The sequence below is a fragment of the Daucus carota genome, chromosome 9 (genome assembly GCF_001625215.2).
Source record: "Daucus carota subsp. sativus chromosome 9, DH1 v3.0, whole genome shotgun sequence".
Lineage (NCBI taxonomy): Eukaryota > Viridiplantae > Streptophyta > Magnoliopsida > Apiales > Apiaceae > Daucus > Daucus carota.
The window spans coordinates 45,220,267-45,243,931 of NC_030389.2; the positions used below are offsets into that span (position 1 = coordinate 45,220,267).

General features: G+C 34.5%; 4 protein-coding genes across 6 annotated transcripts; all 4 read left to right on the top strand.

The window, feature by feature from the left end:
- Positions 1-1,945: 1,945 nt before the first annotated feature.
- Positions 1,946-7,952, top strand: LOC108202675 (glutamate--glyoxylate aminotransferase 2). Of its 3 annotated transcripts, none has more exons than XM_017371191.2 (15): positions 2,063-2,244; positions 2,926-2,985; positions 3,602-3,741; positions 4,536-4,601; positions 4,712-4,829; positions 5,084-5,165; positions 5,293-5,380; positions 5,619-5,777; positions 6,162-6,335; positions 6,421-6,552; positions 6,708-6,773; positions 6,844-6,908; positions 7,158-7,249; positions 7,330-7,486; positions 7,683-7,952. In XM_017371191.2, the coding sequence occupies exons 3-15, from the start codon at positions 3,631-3,633 to the stop codon at positions 7,810-7,812; spliced, it is 1,440 nt and encodes a 479-aa protein (XP_017226680.1). In that variant the 5' UTR covers positions 2,063-2,244; positions 2,926-2,985; positions 3,602-3,630; the 3' UTR covers positions 7,813-7,952. The 3 variants fall into 3 exon arrangements, with proteins under 3 accessions (XP_017226679.1, XP_017226680.1, XP_017226681.1); XM_017371192.2 differs by having other exon boundaries at positions 2,105-2,244; positions 2,926-3,022; XM_017371190.2 differs by lacking the exon at positions 2,926-2,985 and having other exon boundaries at positions 1,946-2,244.
- Positions 7,953-8,865: 913 nt separating this feature from the next.
- Positions 8,866-9,189, top strand: LOC108201737 (cyclin-dependent protein kinase inhibitor SMR6-like). Its single transcript, XM_017370023.1, has one exon. The coding sequence runs from the start codon at positions 8,866-8,868 to the stop codon at positions 9,187-9,189; it is 324 nt and encodes a 107-aa protein (XP_017225512.1).
- Positions 9,190-15,787: 6,598 nt separating this feature from the next.
- Positions 15,788-17,980, top strand: LOC108201738 (protein DETOXIFICATION 30). Its single transcript, XM_017370024.2, has 7 exons — positions 15,788-16,329; positions 16,490-16,576; positions 16,653-16,709; positions 16,789-17,027; positions 17,121-17,239; positions 17,311-17,397; positions 17,693-17,980. The coding sequence occupies exons 1-7, from the start codon at positions 15,794-15,796 to the stop codon at positions 17,783-17,785; spliced, it is 1,218 nt and encodes a 405-aa protein (XP_017225513.2). The 5' UTR covers positions 15,788-15,793; the 3' UTR covers positions 17,786-17,980.
- Positions 17,981-19,141: 1,161 nt separating this feature from the next.
- On the top strand, positions 19,142-23,665 carry LOC108200488 (protein DETOXIFICATION 30). The gene is made up of 8 exons (XM_017368661.2): positions 19,142-19,523; positions 19,965-20,506; positions 20,838-20,924; positions 22,399-22,455; positions 22,653-22,891; positions 23,030-23,148; positions 23,236-23,322; positions 23,420-23,665. Exons 1-8 carry the CDS (start codon positions 19,191-19,193, stop codon positions 23,489-23,491), a joined length of 1,536 nt encoding a protein of 511 aa, XP_017224150.1. The 5' UTR covers positions 19,142-19,190; the 3' UTR covers positions 23,492-23,665.

Here is a 23,665-nt window from a genome sequence, read left to right on the forward strand (position 1 = left end):
AGTTTAATTTAAAATGAATTCTTATATTCATATAAAATAACTTTAATTAAGATATTCTACCTCAATACATGCAATAATATTCCTACTTTATATGTTCAAAATAACAGTACTATTACTATATATTTATATTTATTATTCTTCCAAAAGTTATAAATAATTAAAATAACACTTTTAGTCATCAAAATTGAAAATTAATAATTCAAAAAATTATATGATTAAAGCATCTTGCCGTATGTATTTGGTCGATATATTGAAATTCCCCCAATACTTATATGTTAAGTCTTGTGAAAATAATCCATAATACAATGTTCATTGATAATTTAAAGAATATATAACATACACATACTTTCACATCACAAGCTTAACATAACATCGAGCCGTGGATGTCGTAAAAGCTTAGGCAAATGCTTGTACAGAAACATTATTTCAGGTAAATACATTAATTACCGGCAACTTAAATATTGAGGCAAACATTTATTCAATTGAGACAATACAAAATATAAAATCTCAATTCCATTTATGATTTAAAATAAAATTATATATTTGATTTGGTTGGTTGGAGAACAATGATAACAATTGTTTGTATTTTTGAAAAAATGGAAAACAACTATATTTAATGTTGAAAGTGCTTTCACCGTTCTCTCGTTTTATTGTTATCCATACCTCAAAGCTATTCATAAATTGAAGGGGCAAGAAGAGAATGAAGCGATAAGAGATACAACACGCTGACCCCTGCCCACAAATACACAATCCATATGATTCACATGAAATATTTAAACTCGCATATTATATATTTTTCTATAAGGATTAATTAGGATTCGTCCCGTTTATAGTCCTCACTCTATAAAAATTTTCAAAAGAAATGTTCTCATTTGGGGTAATTAATATTTAATTTCTTAATTCAATTTTTTGAAGAAATAATTTAAAAAAATATTTATCCGCATTTAGAATTGAAATTGTATTGTACTTTTGACCCAGATTCCTGTGTACTGTGTAGTGTGTACAGTAGTCATGTTTCATACGTATGGTAAGGTCTCTTGGACGTAAATATTCCACTCCGAATAGGTTTATTTCAAAAAGCCCAATTGAATTTTATAGGGGTTTTACAAGAGCCCAAGTCCAGAAATGAGAAAACGGTTTGACAATGTGGATCATGATCTGTACTATACAGTGGACAAAATCAAAAAATAATTATAAATTAATTAAATTTTAATACACAAATATGTATTTATTATAGAGATTAAAAAAAAGCTTTTTGACCCCTTATACTGATATATTAATTAATCTCAAAATTTGCATAAATTTAAGAATATGTTGAAATCGTAAAATTTTGATTTTCCAACCCCCCAAATGAATGTCAATGAACATAGATAAAATGAAGGAGTTAATCTATGTGGCTAAATATAGAATCACCACAGCAAGTAATTTTATTTTCAAATTTTAACTTCTAGTTAAAAATTAATAAAATGGTTTGTGGGTGCCCATGAGCACTTAGCACTAAATTTCATATGTTTGGAGTATTTTGATTGGTGTGGTTGTTGTATATGTAGGGACATCATTATCGGGAAACAAGAGCCAATCAAAACGTGTCAAATTTATGATACTTAGTGCTTAGCATGTGCTCATGAGTCATGACGACACACCAGAAAAACAGTTAATAAAATTGTCTAAGATATCGGATAGTATCTAAAACTGAACTATATTTTCCAGTTAAAAATGATTGAAATTGTATTAAATACCTGTTAGTATCCAAAATTTAATAGCTACTTCGAAGTTTATATATTTTTCTTAAAAATAAGTAAAATAAGTTGAGCCAACAGAGTCATAGAAATCAGTTTGTAGTTGATAGAAAATGGAGACATGCTATCAATAATGAAAAAGGAGAGAGTGACACCTGGTGAAAGCCACACAACTAACTAAAAGAATACTAGTAAGAATGAAGTTGTAGTCACTGCATGAAGCTGAACCACTCTTCTTGTTGAGATTTATCCAAACCTATATTTATCAAAAAATCACAAACATCACCAAAATCTAATATCCATTCATATTTTACCACTATTTCAGTGGTTGTGGAGTCCCCCAGGACTTTAGACTTGCACTGACACCTCTGGCTAAGGCATTCTGCACACTCATCTGTTTTTATATGCAACAGCCAGAGCCTTATACACATTTCATCACTTAAAAGTCCTATTAAAAGCACCTAGTTTGCTAGACATATAATCTTTGCAAGGCTACCCTCTAGAGGTAACAATCTTATGCTCTTGTATGCATTTATTAATTTTAGCAAACACCCACATGAAAAAGTTTTGATCTTTCTATGCATGCAATTGAATTGAGTCTTTCTGTGTACCCTTTCATTGTTGTGTTGATATATGCAATTTGTGAATGTGTATATGCTAAGTTATTGATAATTTAGTGTTCGATTTTCGGGCTATGTTTGTTTAAAAGGCTTATAACCCTTTAGTGTTTATGATTTGTACTCATAATATCATTTTGTAATTGATTAAAGTAATTGCATGAACAAGTTATGATGTCATTCTATTTCATTGTGGGATTATTCCAATCCTGCTTTCTCAAAAGGTAATATGATCCCATGAAATGTACTAAAATTGATTGGAATGTAGTCATGGGATTATTAGCATAAAGATGAAAATTCAATAGAAAATCAGAGTAATAGGCTAATAGTTAAGAGTTATAACCCCGTGAAACAAATGGCCTTTGAGTAACCCTGTTAACTTTGTTTCTATTTATACTCTAACTTTTGCGAATTTGAACTAGTAATTAAGGTAAATGGTTTTGTAGTATCTTGTTTTGATTATTAGGACTTAAAGTTGTAGCATTCCTTCTATAAGTGTATATATCGGATATCGATGAATTAATGGGATAGACATCCTTGTTCCGTGTTCCGCTTTGCTTGTTATCAAGGTTGAGGTCATTAGCTTTGGACTGTAGTTGGGATTTCTTCGGTGACATCTGCATTAATCGGTATCGTTTTCGGTTCTTTAGTTGGCTGCTTATTTTTGTGAGTGATCATTATCTTATTATCGCTTGAAGGTTCTTTAGCTAGCTGCTTAGTTTTGTGATTGATCATCGTCTTGTAATCTGATTTCGTGAAAGTATGCAAGTGATCATTTCTGAGCTAATTTTGAAGTTGTATTTCTCAATTGAGTCCTATGGTTTACCTGTATCGACAATTCCCTATAGCGGAAGTCTGAGTCTTATGTGGGAATTGTAGTCCTAGTTCTTTTATATAAATCGTCTCTTATTGTGATATCCTTGTTGAATATACATGTGCAGCTTGATTTTGTTCCCACTGATTAATGCCAACAAAATTTTCTGCAATTATCTTTATTATAAATTAGGTATAGGAGCATCAAATTCACAAGGATGTTTTGTTAATTGTATGGAGAAGGCTATTATTCACGCAAGTAGTTTAATTTGCCATGATTTAGTGAACTTGACTTCCTATGTTTTCCACATGCGATTTGTATTGTTGTTTTGGCTATTTTGTGTTTATAAATCCAGCTTTAAATCCACCTTGTGCATATCTATGATTACAAGAATATTTCACTGTATGTACTGAGTTACTTTTTCAATTCAGGTGCTAGATAGGAATTTACATATTCCATCATGGCAGCTTTGGATTATGAAACCATCAACGAAAACGTGAAGAAGGCTCAGTATGCTGTAAGAGGTGAGCTGTATCTTCGAGCTTCCGAGCTTCAGAAAGAAGGAAAAAAGGTATGTCTCCTTGGTTTAGGAGTAGTGCCACTGTGTAAGTATTCTGTGTAAGGTTATATAGCCCGCTAAATTCATAAATACAACTTATCTTGAGAACTGTTGAGTTTCTCTTAACTTAATCTACACCTTATGTAATAACTGCAACATAGCTCTATAGGTTATCCTTAAAACTGCTGAATTTCTATAACTAATTATCCCTCGTGTTTGGACTGCAACATAGCTCTATAGGTTCGGTCAACCTGTATGCTCTCTAATAATTAGAGGTTTTATCTTTTTGTTTATATAGACAAATAATTACTCTCTATAGAGAACTTCCTTCAATTGCATCTAAATTTGGCCTACTGCCATTCTTCCACTGATATTCTTCTTCACGTCTAAATGTATTTGGTAAGTGTAGTCAGACGCAACTGTAAGATTGGACACAGTTGTATTAAAAGTTATGGACACTTGAGTTGCTTCAGGAAGTAATCTCTGGCTTGCAGCTTGTTCTTGGAAATTGTTTACAGTATAAACATTCCTATGCCAGATTATTGCACCAAAATTGTAGGTGCAATGCAATAAAACCAGAAAAAGGAAAATAAAATCCATCTGTTGAGAACTCTGCAGACATGTGTAATCTGGAAATCAAGATGCTCTGTAGATATGGTATCTTAGCCTCCTGATGAGAATATATGATGATTTATGTGATTGTATATAGTTTCTTCATTAGAAGTATATAGAAATGTTACGAGCAGCATGCATATCTTAAGTAAAACATGATATATTTGACCTGTACTTTGATGATTCTGATGCAGATTATCTTCACAAATGTGGGGAATCCTCATGCTCTTGGACAGAAGCCACTAACTTTCCCTCGCCAGGTTTCACTCTGTTAATTTCATTATATATAGATATTACTCTGCTGGTCAGTTTGTAAGAAGTGGTGTTGTATAATGCATTTTGGATTAAGTTAAAAAGGTACTTATTGCAGGTTGTTGCTCTGTGTCAAGCACCATTTCTACTCGATGATCCAAATGTTGGACTTGTCTTCCCTGCTGATACCATTGCAAGAGCCAAACATTATTTAGGACTCACCTCGGGTGGTCTAGGTTATCCTCTTTCTCACTGGATTCCTTTCTTTTTATCTATTTTGACAAATTAAAATATTTACTTACTGAAAATCTTGAGCTCCAATAATTTTCAAATTGACATATCCAAGAAAAAACCTTCTATTATTTTTTTTAAAACGCTTTTGTGCCTGGCACATTTACTACTTTTCTGTGTTAATCTTGTATTATATTAAAGAACGACATAACCCCTTATATACAATTGATAAGCTTATATTTGTAAATGAACCAAATAGGTGCTTATAGTGACTCTCGTGGTCTTCCTGGAATAAGGAAAGAAGTTGCAGAGTTTATTGAGAAGCGTGATGGATATCCAAGGTGAAAATGATTTGGCTTTCTGTACCATTTACCAAGTAATCATGTCAAAAGTGATTTTGTCATTAGGCTATTATCTCTACACTCCAACTTCTTATGATGTTGTGACCTTTATATGTATGAATTACAGTGATCCGGAGCTTATATATCTCACCGATGGTGCCAGCAAAGGAGTAATGCAGATCTTGCAGACCATAATCAGAGGTCCTGGTGATGGGGTAAATATTTCTCTACGCGTGCTATGTAGACTCACTTTCACCAGAAATGTTTTTTTAGTTTTCCAATAAACAAATAACCCGTCTTTGAATGAAATAGTACATTGATATCATTTTCCGTCATTGCCTCCTCTAGTATACTTCTTGCTCACAGTGTATTCATACACATGACTTTTCTCTTTGATTATAGTTATGAAGTTCTTTGAACGGGCCTTACAATTATACTTTTGTTTGTTTGCAGATTTTAGTTCCTGTTCCACAATATCCTCTATATTCAGCTGCCATTACTCTATTTGGTGGTTCTCTTGTGCCATACTACCTCGAGGAGACGGCTAACTGGGGTCTTGATATCCAAAACCTTCGCCAATCAGTTGCAGAATCTCGTGCTAAAGGGATAACAGTAAGAATTCCTACTCTAGAATCCATATGCTCGAGGTTAAAAAGACAGACAACATGTACTCTGACATCAAGTCAGACCCGAAAACTGAAAAAAAAAAAAAAAAAATACAATTATGATGCCCTGGCCTTTGATTTGTTTTAACAGGAGTTTACCTGACAAAGAATATGTGCAGATTATCATATAAATTGTATATCAGTAATTTTTTTCTCAGTGGCATTCATTCTTAAGAAATTGGCTACTTCTGTTTAATAACATGGTTTAATTATCTAATTTGATCAGGCATATTGCATTCACTCTGCAGTTCTCAGCTAAAGCCTTGATCATCTCCTTTGCATATAGCAATTCCATCTGCTCATTATTTTTTAAAATTTTCAACATTATCAGGTTCGTGCTATGGTGATTATAAACCCTGGAAATCCTACTGGACAGTGTCTTAGTGTAGCCAATCTGCAAGAAATTTTGAGGTTCTGTAACCAAGAGAAACTGGTCTTGCTTGGGGATGAAGTGTATCAACAAAATGTTTACCAAGATGAACGTCCCTTTATAAGTTCAAAGAAGGTGACACCCTTATTCTGTTAAAGGGCAACCTCTGGATATTACGTCTTCTCAACATCAACTAATCCATTAATCTTTATGCATGAAGGTTTTGATGGACATGGGCCAACCAATAAACAAGCAGGTCCAACTTGTTTCCTTTCATACTGTCTCCAAAGGCTATTGGGGTGAATGTGGACAGCGAGGAGGGTACTTTGAGATGACTAACATTCCTCCACAGGTTGCATTTATGTGATTGATTATATAAACCCATGCCGTTCTTCATTTATCAAGCATTAATATATTCTTTGTATTAATGATTGTATAAGCTGTTATCTTTGATGTGTAACTATATAGTCTGTCTACAATGTTTTTACTGTTATGTTTTACCTGCAGACTGTTGACGAAATCTATAAGGTTGCATCAATATCGCTCAGTCCAAATGTCCCTGGCCAGATTTTCGTAAGTTAACTTCATCTATTTTTCTGAGAATTAATATAATTACAGATAATGATCATGATACTTTTTACAGATGGGTGTGATGGTCAACCCTCCAAAACCTGGAGACATCTCATATGACAGGTTTATCAGAGAGAGGTATGAATGCTGGTTTCAATTGTAATCTTGATTTCTGTGAGTCACCAGATAGGGTTTCATGAAATCATTATTTCGAATGTACACCAGCGTTAGAAATGCTAAATATCTTTTGATATCTGCAAATTTGCCTCCTATCTCGCTGACAAATGTTTGTACTAATGTACTTATTTCTAAGAAATTCTAGTTTTGATCTCCAGAAAGCATTCATTGTTGTGTTCTCAGCAACTATTTCTTTTGTCCATAATGCAGCAAAGGTATTCTTGGTTCATTAAGGAAGAGAGCACAAATAATGACTGACGGATTTAACAGCTGCAGAAACGTTGTCTGCAATTTCACTGAAGGTATGCGCTCTTTTTCAGGCTCATTTAACTTGAACTGTTTTATCTTAAAGATTTGTTCATTTATGTGTTAATGGTTTTAGGTGCCATGTATTCCTTCCCACAAGTACGTTTACCTCCAAAAGCAATCGAGGCTGCACAAAAAGTTGGCAAAGTTCCTGATGTTTTCTACTGCCTCAAGCTGTTAGAGGCCACAGGCATCTCCACCGTCCCAGGTTCAGGGTTCGGACAAAAGGAAGGGTAATTTACTAAGCCTCGTTAGACTTGAAACCTCCTTTCTAAAGAAAATCAAAAGAATGTTCAATCTACTTAAGAGTTGTTTCTCAGTGCTGATAATTTGAGCCCAAGTACATATCTATTACGGAACAGATTATATTTCAGATAGTATTTTTGGTAATCTCTAATGTTCTATACTTCGCAAACAAATTGTACACAGGGTGTTCCATTTGAGGACAACCATCTTGCCAGCTGAAGAGGACATGCCTGCTATCATGTCGAGTTTCAAGAAGTTCAATGATGAGTTCATGGAGCAATACGAGGAGTCCAGAGGCTACTCAAGGATGTAAACAATGGTGCTTTAATACAACTTATCGTATGTATAGATCTCTACAGGCAAACATGTCTGTTTTCCTTTCATCCCATAAACAATTAAGCCAAGTGAAGTGCATGTTATGTGAAACCTTTTAATAATATCAATTACCATCAACTCTCATCTCGTGAAGCATTAACATGCTCTGCATGAACTCAATGCTATCATCTTCTTATATATCATAATTCATAAGATCTCGTTAGTGTGATGGTTAAGTGTCTACGTAGGTCCAGATGTCGAGTCGCGGAATTCTCAGATAACAATCTAGCTTAAATTATGAGTATAATTTTTTAAAATGTTTTGAAATAGTATGGGTTAGGTGAAGCATAAGATAAATATGTGTGGTGATAACCCACAGAAACTTCTTGAAGAATAAGAATATATTCTTTAGTCTTAGCAGAAAAAAGAGAGGCAGCAAAATTAAAGTCAATCTAGTTCTTTTTTCCTTAACTGCCCGCGGTCAGCAACTTTCACGGGCAATTTCATCCTTTCTTTCTATCTCCTCTCTCTGCTCTACTAGCCTTTTCTTCCCTCACGTATTCCTCGGGTTCTTTTTTACTTTCCCCTTTCATCTCCCCTCTCTCTCCCCATCTCTCTCCACCTCTCTCCTTCAAATCTCTCCACCTCTCTCCATCTCTCTCTCCCCATCTATCTCCACCTCTCTCCTTCAAATCTCTCCATCTCTCTCCCTCTCTCTCTGCATGGGTGTATAAAACCATTTTGCTTGTACATTTTAAAGTGTTCTTTTTCGTCTCATTTCCACTCACCTCCAAAGCTTCTCTCAAAGAAAACAAAAGATAAAAAAGAACAAAAGTTCTACAAAATTAAAGAAATTCACTACCCTTTTCCCCACTCTTCACTTTCTCTCCAAAGTCTTCATTTTTCTTTTGATTCTCTCCCATCTCTCTGCTTCCAAAACCTCCCATAACATTGTACACATATTTTCAAACTCCATATATAAGTACACTTGCTATCAAACTCACCTTTGATCTTCCATTCATACATATATATAACTATTTTTTTGGTTAACATGGGTTGTTCCAAGAAAGATGAAGGTGTGATCGTTGAATCCGAAGCCAAGAAACGAGTGGTTTTAACTGAAATCACATCGTATACTCCATTAAAGCCGATATTTACAAGACAAGAATTCAAGAAACATGAAGAGGAAGAAGAAGAAAATTCGAGAAGTACAACACCAAAATCCGAGGAATCAAGAGTAAGTAAGTTTCATTGTCCACCGGCTCCAAGGAAGCGAAAGACAAAACCTAGATGTTATTACGGCGGTGTAAGAGAATTCTTCGCAGCTCCACCAGACTTTGAATCTTTATTTATCCGTCATGCTGAAAAGGCCTAACTAGAATTCGGACTACACTTAGCACTAATTCTTACTTGCGACCTAATCATCTTATGTGCTTGTCGCAGGTATTTTAAGTTTCTGATTTTGAAAAAACATGGTATAAATTTCCATGATAAGTGTTAACATGTAAGACATATGTATCGGTCTCTTTAGCTTCTGGTAGTTTGCAAGATGTATCATTCTGGTTAACTCTTGTGTTTTTGTAATTCGTAACTATGTAATTCGTAACTATTTATTTGGTTAGAATGATTGTTAAATTTTGAAATCAGCTAGAAGTTTGCTAGAGCATGCATAGGTTTTGATCATAATCTACATACTTGTGTTTCTGATATTAAAGGCAAGCCAAAAAATATTACGGTGGATAACACATACGGTTTTGAGTTGTAAATCTTGTTAAAACATGCATCTCTCCAAACGTTGTAACTTGTAAGATTGTCTTTCTGATAATTAAAATTTATTTTAAATGAATATGAACTAGATAATCATTTCAAAATTATAAATTTATATTTGAAACCTAATGCGATGATGAAATGAACACCTAAATTTAAGTGCAAATTGAATTTTTGTTAATTGCTCGTATATATTGGTCCAAACTGAACAGAGAATTTGAAATTCGAAATCAAATTTAAGCTTCCAACTCGATACATAATATATGTATCGTATCTATTTTTCTGCTAAGTAGGTAAGATAAACATGATAAAATAGTGTTAACACTATAAGATATAGTAGTGCAGTAGACAACTAAATTAACGTCTCAGAAAATACATAATCAAAAAATTTTATAGACCATATTACATGTACAAAATAATATTTTGTATAAAATAATATGATAATTAAATTATATATTTTAATCGATATATCATTCATGTGAATAAAGAAATTTTCTAATTTTATATTTCGAAATATTTTCAACTTCTATAACCTATTTCATTTATTAGTACTTGACACCATGAATGAACGTCTCAAAAAACACATAATTAGGGATTACGGAAGAAATTTGAACCTTCGTCTCAGTATTCATAAAATCACTGTGCGTCCTTGTCCATGAATGCAACAAAGTTGGAACGAATGCTGCAAACAAGATATGTGAAAGTGAAAGAAACGCGTCTTGTTGTGGTTGATAACATCGCGCAATAAGTGCGCAACTGGACCTACAGAACAATCAAACTTCATATAATGGCATAATCTTATTTACACTACATCACCATACAAACAGCTTTCTTTTTTTGAGTCGAAAGTGCAGATTATGAGTAGCTAGCCACCGTAGGGACGAGGAATAAATCGAGTCAGCTGCCTATACATAGCTAATAAGTTGTGTACATGGTTAGGGTTGGCAATATCTGACACGACCCGAACCTGCAACCCGATTTATTGAGATAAAATTCGAAAGTGATCCGAAAATCACCCGTTTGACATGAAATGGACCCGACATGACACGAAATTAGAATTTCGTTTCTAATAACTTCAATTTTCAGCTTTATTCAATTTTAAGTGATTTTAACTTGACTCGAAATCAACTCGAAATCGATCTGATTGCTGACACGAATACGACCTGTTACCCGAAATTGCCACCCTGTCAATGGTAATTCACTAGTGCACGGACGTCAAATTGAAGAGAAAGCACCGAGGTGATTGGCTGTAAAAAAGTCGAAGTGTTACTTCGAAATACTCCTCCGTCCTTTTTTAGTTGTCATAATTGACTAATTTTTAATCAAAGATTATAAGTCAATCTTTCATTACTTTTAAAAACTGAAAATTACATCGTAATGTAGATGAAAAATTATTTCCGGTGACATAATTTTTTTATTTTCTCACTTGATAAAATATTAATAAATTTCAGTCAAATTTTAGTTAATTTGACCGGCACAAACCCAAAGTGACAACTAAAATGGGCGGAAGGAGTATAATTTTACTAACATACTCGGTACTTCTTACAAGTACTTCTGACTTTTTATATAAACGGATCAATAAAGTAGAATACTATCTTTTATCACAAAATTCGGAAGTTGGCGTGCCAAAACAGGCACATTATTAGAAAGAATAATTTTAAATAGAGTTAATTACACTTTGTAACCCCTAGTTTTGCTCTAAACGCAGTTTAGTACCTGAACTTTAATATGTGGCAACATGCACCCTAAACTTAACATTCCCGTGCAAGTTGTAACCCCTGGTCCCTATTCCGTCCAAATCTACCGTTAACTTTAACTGCTTGAGAGGTAACTGTGTGTATATCAGTTTCTAATAGCTACTTTACCCCCTTTGACCCCTCAAAAATTTAAAATAATTTTAAAAATATGTATCTAGATTTTGGAATCTGAAAATTTAATGATTTTTAAATAAACGATGTAACTTATTTTAAAATTTTGAAATAAGTACATATTTTAAAAATTATTTTAATTTTTTTTTACATCGCTGTGTGTGTTCAACAATAAATTTCAAAATATAATACATAAACTTTGAGGCGCCACAAGGGGTAAAGTAGCTGTTAGAAACTAATATACACATTGTTACCTCTCAAACAGTTAAAGTTAACGGCAGATTTGGACGGAATAGTGACTAGGGTTACAACTTGCACGGGAATATTAAGTTTAGGGTGCATATTACCATGTTTTAAAGTTCAGGTACTAAACTGCGTTTGGAGCAAACCTAAAGGTTACAAAGTGTAATTAACTCTTTTAAATAACATATTACAGCTTAAAATGATAAATCATCTAGCGCTTCGAAGGCATAAACACAATTTCATACTCCCTCCGTCCCTTTTTACTTGTCCCTTTTGAAAAAATAACGTATCTTAAGAAAATGTTAGGTGGATATCTTGTTTTCATACATATCCCTAATAAATGCAATGAATTAGATAGAGTTGTGTATATATATGCTAGTCAAACATTGAAAGTTGTTATATTTTGAAAAAACATACAAAAAGTTGCTTTGAAAAGAGAAGTGGACAAGTAATTTGGGACAAAAAAATTTTTCAAAAGAGACATGTAAAAGGGGACGGAGGGAGTATAACATTTCACTCTAAAATGTCCGACGAGAACCGGTGTGATTTTTACATAATTTATGATATTTGGACAGAGATAATAGTTCCACAGACGTGAGACGAGTAAGATTGTGTTTTTCTTGTTCTTTTACATACATTATCAAGTGGATATGTGGTACTTTTGAGTTCATCATCATCAACCATTTCTATATCTTTATCATAAACTACATTTCTCCCATAAGTGGAACTGAGGGAAGCATCTCCGAAAATGGTAGTGGGCATGTTTTAAAATTTTGCATTATGCTTTTGTCAAGATTTTCTCAAACCGGGGCTCCTCGATTTTTAAGAATCCTATGCGACGATGATGACTTTCACAATATGCCTACATTTGTCAAACCTCTTTGACAGAATCTTTTCCTTTTCTTCCCACATTTGTCTGTATTATTACTTCCTCCGTCCCCCTGAGTTGTATACATTGGGGGACGGGGACGCGACACGGACTTTAATGCTCCTGTAAAGTGTAGTTGTGTAATTTATTTTTAAAATTTTCTTTTTCTGAATTAAAGTTTGGATGTTATATTTTTATTCAGAAAAAAAAAATCTCAAAAATAAGTTACGGAACTATATTTTATAAGAGCATTGAAATGCGTGTCGAGCAGTTGAAAAGAAACGTATACAATTAAATGGGACAGAGGGAGTAGTTGCTTAGTTGCGTCTCCCTTCAAGAAAATACCTACAATTTCGTGTGATCTCAATTTTTCAGCGTAATATAAGATTTTATCGACACCTTCGGCTTATGACTGTTTGGGTGATTAAAAAAAAACTTTTTATTTAAAATAAAAAAATTGAGTAAAAGTTAGAAGTAATTAAGACTTATAAGTGATTGAACTGTTTTGAAGAAAAGTACAAATCCCAAAATAAAATTAACATTCTTAACTACTTATATATGCTTGTGGCATTTTACAAAAACGAGTAAAGAAAAGTAGAAATCGGCTTATTATCAAAAGAAGCATAAGAGAAGCGATGTTGTCCAAACAGACCACTAAAATTTTAAACAAACTAGAATTTTCTGCATGGAGGGTCTTGGAAATAAGAGGGTCTAGTTATTAAGTCTTCCTCAATATTTACTTGTGACTTATGATTTAACGTGATTTAATAAGATAAGTTGAGAATTTATATCTGTTTAGATTTGATTTGCTAATGATTTATGAATTTCTAAAAATGTAATAATAAAGATAAATGTGACTTACAAATAATTTTTGTAAAAGACTAAAAAAATTAAATTGATCTCAGAAAAACATTTTTTAATTTCAAATCAATCCTTAAATTATTAATATTTTTTATTTAATTTTTTATTTATTACACGAACATAAATTTTTTAGTTCAAATTAGAAACAATTTTAAACAGATCGTAATAAAGTGTGAAGGGAAGTTGGATGGAGGGTTGCATGGAATAAAAAAAGAGTTGCATCGGGATCAGAGCTACAGCAAGTAGCTGCTACAGTGGCAGACAAAGGTGGTTCAGCACGTCTACTCACAGTCTTATTTGGAAAAATCGACATGTTAATACCACTGTTGATGCATGAGCTTGGTTTAGGGAATAAACTTGTACTGTATAGTGTTGTCCTTGTTTCTCATCTCAATTATTGGGGGTATCACATGTACCACTTCATTCAACTTGTGCTCAGCCAAGCTGTTATGTGGAAAAGTACACTCATCTCTCCTTTATCGGAATATATAAATTTCTATGGCGCAAAACAGTCTCGTTTCATTCTAAATATTTCGATTTATTAAAAAATTGTTTGGTTTTAAAAAATGTTTTATTAGTTTATTGATTTTGTTTTAAGTTCTTATGTAACATAACAATAATGCATTATTCTTTTTCTTTATATATTATATTGCAGATTTATCTTCTTCGATTTATAATTTTTTTATATAATCGAATATATTCATCAAAGCTTTTTTTGATAAGTAAGAGATTTTTGATCAAATTTAAACCGTGTTCGGTGATTGATTTCAAAATTTTGTGTTGGAAAATTTTAGAAAACTTTTACAAATTGATAACAGCCCGTTCTGTTATACTTTGTCATTGTTTTTATATTGCAACAGGCCAGAATCCAACCAGTATTGGGCTTATATGGGTTTGCTTAAAAGTCTCCTTATTATCATATGGGCTTCTACTTAAATTAATATCCAAGACCACTGGGCTTGGCTTTTTTTTTTTTGAATAAGAAATATTAAGCATAATCTTCTTGTTACTTTTTTTTATGTCATCGAAGTTTTCTTTCTAATTTTTTCCTACTATTACATAGAAACTTCAGCAACTATTATTAAATGAAAAGTTTTGGTTTTCTTTTTCACTTGTGATCCGGGCTGTGAGTTTTCATAAATTGATCAATTTTTAGATTGAATATGTAGAGCACTTTTTATCATTATTTCAATAGTATTTTGATTAATTAGAGACTGGTCGATTCTATATTAACATATAAGTCAAGAACATAACTGACGATCGATTTTTGATTTAAAAAAATGATTTATACTATTTCATGACGGAAAAATAAAAATATTAAAAATGGAGAGGGATGATTTGACCTTGGTCTGTATTGACATAAAAAATTCATATGCATAAAAAATGATCGATAAAAATCCATGAATAAATTGCTGCAGAAATCGATTATAACTAAAAGAGTAAATATATTTTCCGTGCCAGCTCAAATACTCTGAGAACCAGATATACCATGCAATTCACCATAAATACATAATCCTATACACATCTTTATTAATGGCAGTAGCAATCGATTTTTACATATTACAGCTCATGATAACCAAGCTTTTACAAATTACATGGAAATATCCATCTCTAATTCTCTATTACATGGAAAGTCTGCTCTGAGTATTTTTGGTTCGGTTTATGGAAAGCCTTGTTTCCTGTCTTTTAAATAAGAAAAATGCTAGCTATCTAAAATTGAAAAGTAAATCGAGACAAATTTGGATACGTAGCATTACTCTTTAAATACCTCGTACCTCGACAAGTGACAGCTAGTATTACCATGGAGGAAATTGACAGCATCACTAAGCTCCCACTCCTCTCTCCCAGAAGAGAGCCTGATGGTGATCACACACCAAATTTTCTTCTCGGCCGATCCTCTGTTTATTCGTTTGCTTCATATTCTTCAATTTTTGTCCCTGATGCAGATGACATTGCCCCCATCGAGGGCTGTCGTGATTTCTATAGGGAATTTATCGCGGAATCGAGTAAGCTTTGGTGCCTTGCTGGCCCTGCTATTTTTACCAGCATTTGTCAGTACTCGCTTGGCGCGATCACGCAGACTTTTGCTGGCCATGTTGGCACTCTCCAGCTTGCTGCATTCTCTGTTGAGAATTCTGTCATTGCTGGCCTCTCTTTCGGGGTTTTGGTAATATATTTTTCTTCGGTTTTGGTAATATATGTTTTGATTTTTTGACGCGTATGTTTGGTCACGTTTAGTCTTAGAATAGTTGGTCCGTTCTCTGTTGTTATTTTGATTTTTTACACGTACTTTCTTATTCTTGTTATTAATTTATTTATTATTAGATAAATATTTGTACCTTTATTTTGTTCCGATTTGAATGCAGTTAGGGATGGGGAGTGCACTAGAGACGTTATGCGGACAAGCTTTTGGAGCAGGACAGATTGATATGCTGGGAGTATATATGCAAAGATCATGGATAATATTGAACTGCACTAGTATAATCCTAATGATTTTGTACTTGTTTGCTGCTAATTTCTTGAGACTAATTGGTCAGACTGAAGATATATCTCGAGAAGCTGGTAAATTAGCAGTGTGGATGATTCCACAGCTCTTTGCATATGCTATGAATTTTCCTATAGCCAAGTTTCTGCAGTCTCAGAGCAGGCTTATGGCGATGGCTTGGATATCAGGGGTCGCCTTGGTTTTGCACGCGTTTTTTAGCTGGTTGTTAATGTTGAAGTTGGGCTGGGGACTAGCCGGAGGGGCTTTGGTGCTCAATTTGTCGTGGTGGTTCATAGTGCTGGCACAGATGGTGTACATATTTAGCGGGACTTGTGGAGAAGCATGGTCCGGGTTTTCTTGGAAGGCTTTTAAGAATTTATGGGGTTTTGTTAAGCTATCCCTTGCATCAGCTGTTATGCTTTGGTAAGTCTTTTAACAAGTTCAATTTTTAGTGTTGTGTAGAAAAATCTTAACAAGTTCAATTTTTAGTGTTGAAGCTATACGAGCTAAAATTGGTTGTTGATCAAATTAATTTTGGCCTGTGAAATAGTCTGATCCGAGAATGTCATTTACTGATGTGCAGCTTAGAGATTTGGTATTATATGGCATTGATACTGTTTGCTGGATATCTAAAGAATGCTGAAATAGCCGTGGGCGCACTATCCATCTGGTAAGTATTTTTTTTACGCCCATTCTAGTTCTACATTGCACGTATTATAAGGCCTTCCATCTGATTCTGTTGGCAGCACGAACATTGTGGGTTGGACGACAATGGTATCTGTTGGATGCAATGCAGCTATAAGGTACGTGTTGTAATTCAAAATTAAACAATAAATCTGAATTCTTATACTGTTTCAATAATTTCTTTGCATAATTGTGCAGCGTAAGGGTGTCAAATGAGTTGGGAGCAGCACATCCGCGGACAGCTAAATTTTCAGTTCTAGTGATCGTTCTGTCCTCATTTGTAATTGGACTCTTCTTCTCTCTAGTTCTCATCATTTTTCAGGATCAGTACCCTTCTTTGTTCACTGACAGTGAAGAAATCAAGAAAGTAGTTAATGGACTAACGCCATTGCTAGCTGCTTGTCTTGTCGTTAACAATATTCAACCCGCTCTATCTGGTACTCAAATTTTAAATGTTTTAGTCACTCTCTAAAGATCAATGTTTTTCCTTTACTATTTGCAGTAATTTACATGTTTTTCTTGAATTGCAGGGGTGGCCATCGGAGCAGGATGGCAAGCCGTTGTTGCTTATGTCAACATCGTGTGCTATTACGTATGTGGAATTCCCATTGGCCTTCTTGTGGGTTACAAGCTCAACATGGGAGTGACTGTAAGTGCTTATTTGTTAAAACAAAGCAGACTTAAGCCCGATTTCTTGTAATGACAATTTGATCTTTGCAGGGTATTTGGATGGGCATGTTGTGTGGGACGGCGATACAAACTCTGGTTCTGTTATGGATGGCATACAAGACCAACTGGAACAAAGAGGTAAACATTTCCCCTACCAAAATTTTACTTCCAGAGTGTTAAGCGATCAATTCACATCAGGGGCGAGCCTGAGTTCTGGTACCATGTTACGTGACCAATTCTCCTAAAACCTCGAGATGTTGGGAGAGGAGGGCTTAACAGGATCATATTATATTCTAACACAACGTAATTTGCAACTCTAATACAAATTGCTCTGGAACTGAAAAAACGGCTCTGGAAATAACTTTTCCTACGACAACTATGCTTGAACTGAATTTATACGCGTAAACAAATCTTGATTCGATTTGAACTGCAGGCTTCAATAGCTGGAAAAAGAATTAAGCAATGGGGAGGAGAATCAGATCATGCTGCAGAATCAGACCACTTCGAAAAAGGCCTAATCGACTGATTTTTATACAAACTCACTACTCAGACAAGCTAGATTTGATCTTTACACATTTTTCCGAGACCAATTAGGAGAGCTTAGTTATACTAGAGTCAACTCAGATTTCTTTTAGCATCTGTTAATTTTGATGGAATTTTTTAAACTGGTAATTTTTTTCTCGCAATCTTGTGGATTTTCGGGTTCTACCACTGTATGAATGTTTCCTGCCAATTCTTATATAAATATTTGGTTACATGAAACGTGAACAATTGTCAGATTAGCAAGTGTGATTATGACACTAAATTACTAATTGCAGGAAAACGATACATCAACCAGAAAATTTGACCTTAACTCAAAATTATCTATCTATCTTCTTGCTTCGACTATTAGATCTAAATTTTTTTATTTTGATTTGTTCCCGGTTTGCAGGGCCGGCCCTAGAGATGTGGGTGCCCTAGACGAATTTTGAAAATGGTGCCCCTATTTTCAAGATCGTAAAGGAAAAATTTATATACATTCAAATCAATATACAATGACATAGTAAAAAATATTGTTGTAAAGATTAATCCAATCAATTTAAATACATGTAAATATATAGATGCATAGATTATCATTATATACTACATATGCATAAATTTTTTGGTGCTCCCGGGATAGTGGTACCCTAGGCGTTCGCCTTGGTCGCCTTACCCAAGGGCCGACCCTGCCGGTTCGTTTTTATATCGAATTTGGACATGTATTTTCAGGTTGTCTTCTCTCCCTGATGAGAGTTTTGTTTTCGCTTCTTAATCGTAAGCGGGGGTCTTGGTTTGATGATGAAATTTTGTATAGAATTATAGTTGTGGACGATAACTCAAACGATAACTTTACCAGGACATGATGAAGAGGGTACTAGTAACTCAACAAGGATGCATGAAGCGGATACTTGTATTTGTACTTGTATTTGTATATACATTATTTTCAAAATATCGTTTAACAGAAAACAGACGATTACAATTTGTTCAACTCGATCATTGGTGTATATGCCGTATGTTTTTTGTTATTAGATTAACACTTTTGTTTCAAAAAAAAAAACAAATACCACATAACGAATATTATATCAATCTAGCTAATATCGTTAAAATTGCTCACTACAAAATCTTTTAAGTTAATTTAAAATTTTATTTCCGACACGTCGACTAGATTTTTAATTAAAGATTTGAATTGTTCAAAGATTTTTCAATAAACAGGACTGTCCAAAGGAAAAAACCTCAATTATAAATAAAAACAAATCCACAGTTCACTTTTTTCATCTTTTCATAAAAAAACAAATTAAAGAAAAAAGAAGATACTGTACCACATGAGTCACGCCTATAAAATTAATATTACAGCTTGTCCGTGTCATTATTCATTCCAGCTTTGAACATCCGTTTCTTCCATTTCTTACAACATGGAAAACAGCAGCAACAAGCTCCCACTTCTCACCCCCGAAGAAACACCCCCGCAACTCCTCCGTCGCCCGTCGCACCACTCATTCGATTCCTCGTTCGTTGCTGATGCGGATGACATCGCTCCTATAACCGGTGTCCGAGATTTTTACAGAGAATTTATCATCGAATCTCGAAAACTATGGTACCTCGCAGGCCCTGCAATTTTTACCAGTATTTGTCAGTACTCCCTCGGCGCCATCACGCAGACTTTTGCCGGCCATGTTGGCACTCTGCAGCTCGCGGCCTTCTCAGTTGAGAATTCTGTCATTGCTGGCCTCTCTTTCGGTGTCATGGTATTTTTTCTATATTAGTTGTTGAAAATTTTGTTCTGTCTGGTTGAAAAAGACGTATTACAGGACATCCTAACCTGCCTATTACAGTTTTCCGATCTTCATCTGCAATAGGATAAAATTTTCAACAATATGATTTGCTGCGTCACTTGTTTTGACCAGCACGATAAGCAACCTGGTGGTTGTGAACAAATTCTACACTTCTTTGGTAACTCAGGATTGTACTTAAACTCTGCAATAAATTAAATAGTATATAAATGGGGTATTTTTGAAATTTATTGTAGAAGAGATCTTCATGGGACCCATTTTCTGTAGAACTAAATATAGAAAAAAAATTCTTGAATTAGATATTCGAGATGATTTGGTTTTCCTGAATTTATATTCAGATTAAAGTCCCTTTTTTTAATTATTTAAATGTTTTTTTTTTATGATTTGAATGTGTAGTTAGGGATGGGCAGTGCACTGGAGACATTATGTGGACAAGCTTTTGGAGCAGGACAGATTGATATGCTAGGAGTTTATATGCAGAGATCATGGGTTATATTGAACTGCACTGGTGTAATCCTAATGTTTGTATACATTTTTGCTGCTCAATTTTTGAGATTAATTGGTCAAACCGAAGATATATCCAGAGAAGCTGGAAAATTGGCGATTTGGATGATTCCACAGCTGTTTGCATATGCTATGAATTTTCCTATAGCCAAGTTTTTGCAGTCGCAGAGTAAGATTATGGCCATGGCCTGGATATCAGCCGCGGCTTTGGTTGTGCACACCGTTTTTAGCTGGTTGTTCATGTTGAAGCTCGGGTGGGGACTAGCTGGTGGAGCCGTGGTCTTAAATTTTTCGTGGTGGTTCATAGTGTTGGCGCAGCTTGTGTACATCTTTAGCGGAACATGTGGAGAAGCCTGGTCCGGGTTTTCTTGGAAGGCATTTCAGAATTTGTGGGGTTTTGTCAGACTATCCCTCGCATCAGCTGTCATGCTTTGGTAATATTCTCAGCATCTCAAATTAATAGTTTTATTTGACTTTTTAATAGTTAAACTAACCAAATTTTATTCTTTCATAGTTCAAAAAAATTGAAAATTACATTTTAACACGTAACTGATATGTCGAGATGTAGGGAGTAAGATATAAGTGCATCTCATCATGCATATGACTAATTCGGAAATTTAGAAAATGATATTCTTTCGATGTTGACATGCCTGTTTAGATTTTAGCAATATATATATCCCTAAACGACATCGATCATTAATTCATTATATCATAAATTTTGTTCCGTCAACTGATTTTAACCGGCAAAAATCTCCATCAATGCAGCTTAGAGACATGGTACTTCATGGCATTGGTACTCTTTGCTGGATATTTGAAGAATGCTGAAATAGCAGTAGATGCACTCTCCATCTGGTAAGTAATAACACCCTCTTGCAGACTCTTTATTGCTCTGATCTGTCTCGTTCAGATTCTGAATGGTGGGTGTACTAAATTGGTTGCTGTCTCTCTGAATGGTTGGTAAAGTGTGCGGTCTGCAGTGCTCTATATGTCAAATGTGGATAAGTAGATTAAATGGATGGTTCAGTGGGTCTTTCAAAAAACCAAAAAGTCATAATTTAACCACCATGTCTCTAGCTATCAGAATCTAGTTGAGTCTCGGAATAAATTTGATAACGAAACCAATAAATAAAATTTTCCAATTCCTTTCATCTACTCTTATATCACTCTCGCTAATCAGAGTTGTTTGTTGTTAATAATTCTCGAGATTAGTGAGAGTCGAATTTGAGCACATAACTCAGAGAACCAGAGACCAAAAGGATAAGCCTTTATTATTTCATATATGCGTCTGTGTGTGGAAGACAAATTCTACGTGATTGACTTGATGAGCATCACATGAATATTTGGCCTTTCATAAATTATTGGCTGCTTGGCACAAGTCACTCATGATGCAAGAGTGTATCGAATTTGTGAAGCTATTCAAATAAATTTTGGAGAAAATAAATGGGAAGCACTCTTTGTTTTTAATTTCGGGATGATACATGATATTTGATTTTAATTTTCGACATGAATACATTTCAAATTGCATAAAATCAAGTATCAACCGTGTCAGAGTACCCAGAAGGTGAAAACGAGTACTATGAAATTCATCCGAGTTTTCAAATTTAAAGTAAGGATCGAGTCAAACCGATATCCAGTTTTTGGAACAGGTGATGTAATACAATTCCTAGGCACATTGAATTTAAGTTTGAGTGCAGGTCCGAGGGTCTGTATGATAAGCATGTCATCATTTTTGTCCTTGCCAGTTTCCGTTTTGATCATGACATTGCAAGAACTTTGGATAACTCAGGGTTTCTATTTTGGAGCTACGTTATCAGCAACTACTATCATATAGCATGATGATCGATAACCACTTTTCTTGACCAAAATATTGATGGTTCTAGGCGGTCCACGATTAGAAAACAACTCGGACTAGTATTAAATATAGACAACTTCTATATAAACGGGTTAAATATCAAATGAGCCGCTCATTATAAATGTAAACTGAACATAGTCATTAAAGTGAAAATTTTTATCCACTTAATCATTAAAAAGTTGAAAATTTTATATCGGTATGGTGATGTACATACAACGGTGAGAACACTGATTTGTTTCGTTTTTTGCTGTCAAATGAAGAAGTTAAGTTACGTACTGATTTTTTAAGCACCCGAATCAGACAGAGCGAAACTACTCACTTCCGCAGTTCTGCTTTGCAGCATTATTTATCAGAGACCTAGGACCATTCAATCTAGAATTCGTTGGCATATTATTACAAATTTCTAGCTCTGCTTGAAGAAACTAGATAGATTTGTGTTCTAATATAATCTGGGTGCTCTGATTCTGTTTGCAGCACAAACATCGTGGGCTGGGCGGTCATGGTAGCTATCGGATGCAATGCAGCTATAAGGTATGTGTGGTAAAGTGTGGACCGGAAAAATCTAAGAACTCATTTATATTCCAACTAAAACATCAACTTCAATATCCGAATCATTTTGTTAATTACCAATTCGGGTCTCTGAGCTGGACATGTTGCTGGAATGTTTGGTTTAACTTGGCATGTAAATTCATTTTGATCTTATGCATGCAAATTGAACATTTGTGCAGTGTAAGGGTGTCAAATGAGTTGGGCGCAGCACATCCAAGAACAGCGAAATTTTCAGTTGTGGTTGTTGTTCTATCTTCGTTTGTGATTGGACTCGTCCTATCCCTAATTCTCATCATCTTTCGGGATCAATACCCTTCTTTATTCACCAATAGTGAAGAAGTGAAGAGAGTAGTTTATGGACTGACACCGTTGCTAGCTACATGTCTTGTCATTAACAATATTCAACCTGCTCTCTCTGGTAATCGGGTTATTTTAGTCACTATTTAAGTTAATCGGGTTTTAAATATTTTAGTCACTATTTAAGTATCTCCCATCACTTGGTTTCGGAGCTTCTGCCTATTATATGCAGTATGTAAATGTTAATTTCTTATTGCAGGTGTGGCTATTGGAGCTGGATGGCAAGCTGTTGTTGCTTATGTGAACATTGTGTGCTATTACGTATTTGGAATTCCTATTGGCCTTATTATGGGTTACAAACTCGATATGGGGGTGAAGGTAAGTACTCTGTAATTGATCTGACGTAAATCACAGAGGAACGCGTCTGACGATTACTTGTGAATAACAAATTTTGATTGTCTTCAGGGTATTTGGATAGGCATGTTGTCTGGGACAGTGGTGCAAACACTTGTTCTGTTTTGGATAGTATACAGGACCAACTGGAACAAAGAGGTAAACATCACATTGTCCAGTAAAGAAATCGAGAACTTAAATACACTATACTGCATATTCTTAGCACTGAACTAATTTTGATCCGTCTGTACTGCAGGCTTCTATCGCTGAACAGAGAATCAGGCAATGGGGAGGAGAACCAGAACGAGCAAAGGGCTCAGAGAACTGATTGTAATACATTGCCGAGATTTTTTTTTTTTTTCTTTTTCTTCTTGTTCCCAGAAGTCCAGAACAATCATCCAACATTTGAGTTCAGCAATTATGCCTCATTGAAATTGTGAAAAAAACAGTAGCTCAGCATGAAATTAAAAGGGCAAGGTCTATTGAAGTTTTTTTTCCTGAA

Excerpts from the sequence above, each read along its gene's own strand:
- LOC108201737 (XM_017370023.1), top strand. The coding sequence starts at position 8,866 with ATGGGTTGTTCCAAGAAAGATGAAGGTGTGATCGTTGAATCCGAAGCC.
- LOC108201738 (XM_017370024.2), top strand. The coding sequence starts at position 15,794 with ATGGGGAGTGCACTAGAGACGTTATGCGGACAAGCTTTTGGAGCAGGA. Across the intron at positions 17,028-17,120 it reads TATTCAACCCGCTCTATCTG|GGGTGGCCATCGGAGCAGGA; the intron begins GTACTCAAATTT and ends CTTGAATTGCAG. Across the intron at positions 17,240-17,310 it reads AGCTCAACATGGGAGTGACT|GGTATTTGGATGGGCATGTT; the intron begins GTAAGTGCTTAT and ends TGATCTTTGCAG.
- LOC108200488 (XM_017368661.2), top strand. The coding sequence starts at position 19,191 with ATGGAAAACAGCAGCAACAAGCTCCCACTTCTCACCCCCGAAGAAACA. Across the intron at positions 20,925-22,398 it reads GTAGATGCACTCTCCATCTG|CACAAACATCGTGGGCTGGG; the intron begins GTAAGTAATAAC and ends TTCTGTTTGCAG. Across the intron at positions 23,323-23,419 it reads GGACCAACTGGAACAAAGAG|GCTTCTATCGCTGAACAGAG; the intron begins GTAAACATCACA and ends TCTGTACTGCAG.
- LOC108202675 (XM_017371190.2), top strand. The coding sequence starts at position 3,631 with ATGGCAGCTTTGGATTATGAAACCATCAACGAAAACGTGAAGAAGGCT. Across the intron at positions 6,553-6,707 it reads TGACTAACATTCCTCCACAG|ACTGTTGACGAAATCTATAA; the intron begins GTTGCATTTATG and ends TTTTACCTGCAG. Across the intron at positions 7,487-7,682 it reads GGGTTCGGACAAAAGGAAGG|GGTGTTCCATTTGAGGACAA; the intron begins GTAATTTACTAA and ends AATTGTACACAG.